Consider the following 4,188-nt stretch of genomic DNA (forward strand, 5'->3'; position numbering starts at 1 on the left):
AAAAGAAAAGAACACCCAATTGTCTTATACCTATAACAAATACATTTGACAAACCAATCACAATGAGAAATAACAGAAATTTTAAACATACACCAAATCCATGGCCACAAAATTGTTTCTTCATGTGCAAACTCACCTTTCATGGCTTGTGAAATCCTAACTTGTTGGTTGATTGTTTTCCGTGGGAAGCTGAGAAGAATTATTATGTGATGTCATGGTTTGGTATTGAGCAGAAAACTGGGGAGCATGAGCCTGAGAGTAGTATATTTGTTCATATGCATAATTGGCAGTAGCAGCTGATGTAGGAGGAATTGGCTGAGATGGATGGTGAATCTGAGAGTACCCCACATATTGCTGCTGATGCTGATGCTGATGCTGACCTGGAGGGATCTGAACCAATTGTGGGGCCGCCGCAGCCGCAGTTCTATATGTGCCAGCTGTCATTTCAGGTTTGGAGGCAGGAGCGTTTCTAGCCATGCTAGAAGCGGGAGGTGTTTGGGGTTGGTTAGAAGCGATTGTTTGAGCAGACTCGCTATAATTTGTTTGCTGCACTGGCAAATTATAAGCTTGCGAAGGTTGTCTAGAATGAACGAAGTAAACAGGGTACTGGTGCTGCTCAAGACCAGGGTGCTGATGAGGATGAGTTTGCTGCTGCTGCTGCTGCTGCTGCTGCTGCTGCTGCTGCTGCTGCTGCTGCTGAGAATGGTATATAGGATAATAAGATGCCATTGGCACATGGCCGGAAGGGGCATGGTGGATATATTGACTAGCATGAACATATTGTTGTTGGGGTTGATGATACATTTGTTGTTGCTGCTGCTGATCATACTGGACCGGCAGTGCATATCCAGCAGCCTCCTGGACTTGCTGTTGTTGTACCTGAGCCCTATTATTCGGATCACTGTGATGCTTCATTTCAATTGAATTAGGAGATACCCTATTGTTCCCTGACTGAATTTGAACCCCTTGTTCTTGATAAAAGAAATGCCTTTGCCCAGACAAAGGATTTGTCACACTGCTCTCACTGCATCAAATAAAATGATAATCTTAGTTCAGAGAATTTTCATTACCAACTCGTGCACTTACCAAAGAACCTTATATTTCCTTCAGTGACCAGGTCAGGAGTTTGCAAGGTGTGAAAAAAGTATCTTTATAAAATGCAAGGGGACGGCTGCATACTTATATGCTCAATTCCACCCCAACCCAATCCAACCCCCCCCCCCACCCCCACCCCACCCCACCCAAAACACCTCTCACCAGCAAGGGCGGAGCTAGAGCTTTGCGTACGGGTTCGGCAGAACCTAGTAGCTTTGGCTCAAACTCTGTATTTGTGTTTAAGTGCACTTAACATGTATTACATAATTTATCAAAAACCTAGTAAGCTGCGTTTTCTAGAATTCAGAACCCATTAACTCAAAACTCAAGGTCTGCCTTTGCTTAATAGCCGGCGAGCACTTTGTGAGCAAGTTAAGCCCTTTATTTGAGCATTTATTCAAACAACAGAGCTACATAAGGGCAGCACAGTGCACAAAGCATCCCGCATTAGCAAGGTCCCGGAGGGAGAGCCGCACCCCAAGGAGTGTGATGTAGACAAACTACCCTAATGCAAGCATTAGTGGTTGCTGCTTCTACAGCTCAAACTCATGACCTATAGGTCACACAAAGTCAACAGAGCTGCATATAACATTACAATACATTTCTAAAGCAACTAGTATGTTTGAATTAACATAAATCAAAAATCAAGAAACTAAAACTCTTTAGCATTTTTTTTTATTTTTTTTACCTTGAAACTGAATTAGGAGAAGGCAAATCAGAAGGAACAACAATAGGCTTAGGCTGCAATTGTTGTGGCTGCTGCTGTAACTGTTGCTGCTGCATTTGAACTGTATTATTATTTCTATAACCAACACCAACCCCTTGATCCGATCTCTCATCATCCGAATAAACCCGATTAACATAATCCCCACCACCAACAACCACCGGCACACCGGAAAACACAGTTCCAGTCACCGGAACAGCCGGTGAAGTCACAGTTTTCAGACCTAACTGAGAAAACTGTTCTTCAATTCCAACCCTTTGATTATTATTATTATTATTCTCCTCCACGTGTACTTTAATCGGGGGTAAATTCGTCAACGATGGTGTCGAATTAGTCGACCCAAAAGACGACGTCGTTTCAACCATAGGTGAATCAGGTACAGACTGTACGTCTTGTGGATTAATTTGCACATTTTTTGCACCACCAAATGATCCATCTAGTTTCCCAACATCATCGTCAAGACCCAACAGACAATTAACGGAAGAACTCTCAGAAAACACCTTATTTGTTGTAGTTGAAGCAGAATTTGCTGCTGCTGCTGCTCCATTATTTAAAGCATGTACAAACCAATCCTCAGATTTAGTCGAACTTTGCAAAAGTGACCCAATTGAAGAAACAGCCGAATTATCAAACTCATGACTAGTAAATAAAAAAACACGAATACGGCTACTTTTAGCAACACGTTCATATTCATCAATCATGTTTTCTAAATCTTCATCTGTTGTAACAGAGATGAGTGAATCAAGGTCTTCATTAGGTAATTGATATTTCAACCAAAAAGGTCGGTTAGATAAAAGGTTTTTGGAAAGACGGGCAGAGAGTTCCGTTAAGGAAGTGTTACGGTTTGTTACGAAGATACGTGTGTCACCACCGACGTAACAAAGGGATTTATCGTGTGGTCTTGGGATTATGTGGCCACCGTAACTACACATAAGACGGATCTTTTGTTGTTGTGATGGCTGTTGGCTCTGGTCGTCCCATGAGGAAGAGTTGTTGGAATCTAGTGATGTTTGTTGTGGTGGTGGTGGTGGTTGTGGGGTTGTGATGGTGGTGGAAATTGGTGGATTGGGGAGAAGTGGGGGTTCCATGTGAATTTTGGAAAGTTGAAGGGGGGTGAAGAGAGAGAAACTGAAAAGCTGGGAGGAAGGAAGAAGAATGTCTTATAGTTTTCCAGCTCTTTTGCTTTTCTTTTTATTAATTATTATTATTATATTATTGTATTATGTTATTGTGATTATTATTATTATATTCCTGTTGTTTCAATTTATGTGATCTTCCACCATATTTTTCTTACAAATTTTCTAAATTGTTTGAAATATAAATTATTATGACTTGTAGTACTTTATATGTAGTTTTTAAATATATAAATTTTATTTCGATGCATATCTTTGTGCGATGAAAGCTTCTCTCTCGGTGCTAGTTAACTAACGTGCACCGGCCATGGGAAAGAGGAATCGCAACCCTTCACAGAAGGCAATTATGGCTCAAGAAAATGCAAAGCAAACTCAGCGAGGAAGAAAAGCAAAAAATACGGCACTACTGAGCACTCCGGTAGCTCAAAATAGTTCAACATCTAATTCATTAGTGGAGAAGCCCTCTCAATTGGGGCGGACGGATGTAAATGGGAACTCAATTAGTAGAAAAGAAGCACAACCCAGCTCTGCAAGTAAAATAACAGTGGCGCAACAACGCGCAGTGGAGAAATCACAATCAATTGTAGCTCAGCAGCAATGGAGTGCGATAACCCTAGCTTCTCCAGCCAGTGATGGGAGTATCCATTGTGATAGTGCCCAAAAGTCTTAGGCCGATGAAATGGACGAGGAAGCAATTGCGCATTCAAAGGGATCGATTTGGGACAATTTCGACATCTCAAAAATATCAAATGTTGGATTCAAATTGGAATATGTAGCTCCTGCAAAACATGGTGAGACATCAATAATCGATATTGAATTGGAAGATTTTACTTCTAAAAATCTTATTGGCGTAATGCGGTAGTCTGTTATGTGTTGGGTGCGTATCCACCATTTACAATTATTCAAGGCTTTATTCAAAGGATGTGGGCAAAATATGGGTTGAATAAGATTGCTATGCTTAAGAATGGAATTGTTCTAGTTAGGTTTGATAATGAGGTCGGGAAGAACGAAGTGATACAGGGAGAGATTTATCATTTCGATAATAAGCCTTTCATTATGAAGGCATGGGATGAGGGCATGGAGTTTTCTAAAGATGAGCTTTATTCAGTCCCTATTTGGGTTAAATTTCCAGGGTTCGATTTTAAATATTAGAGTGCAAAGGGGTTGAGTAAGATAGGTAGTCTCGTGGGGAAACCATTAATGGTTGATCATAACACCGAGAAGAAGATAGGGCTG

The 4,188-nt window shown here is 41.0% G+C and overlaps 1 protein-coding gene across 1 annotated transcript; it reads right to left on the reverse strand.

Moving 5' to 3' along the window:
- LOC132612580 (uncharacterized) lies at positions 1–2,977 on the reverse strand. The gene is made up of 2 exons (XM_060326664.1): positions 1,784–2,977; positions 1–1,024 (listed from the first exon to the last, which is right to left on the reverse strand). Exons 1-2 carry the CDS (start codon positions 2,905–2,907, stop codon positions 157–159), a joined length of 1,992 nt encoding a protein of 663 aa, XP_060182647.1. The 5' UTR covers positions 2,908–2,977; the 3' UTR covers positions 1–156.
- Between the last annotated feature and the right edge of the window lie 1,211 nt (positions 2,978–4,188).

The sequence above is a fragment of the Lycium barbarum genome, chromosome 10 (genome assembly GCF_019175385.1).
Source record: "Lycium barbarum isolate Lr01 chromosome 10, ASM1917538v2, whole genome shotgun sequence".
Taxonomy (NCBI): Eukaryota; Viridiplantae; Streptophyta; class Magnoliopsida; order Solanales; family Solanaceae; genus Lycium; species Lycium barbarum.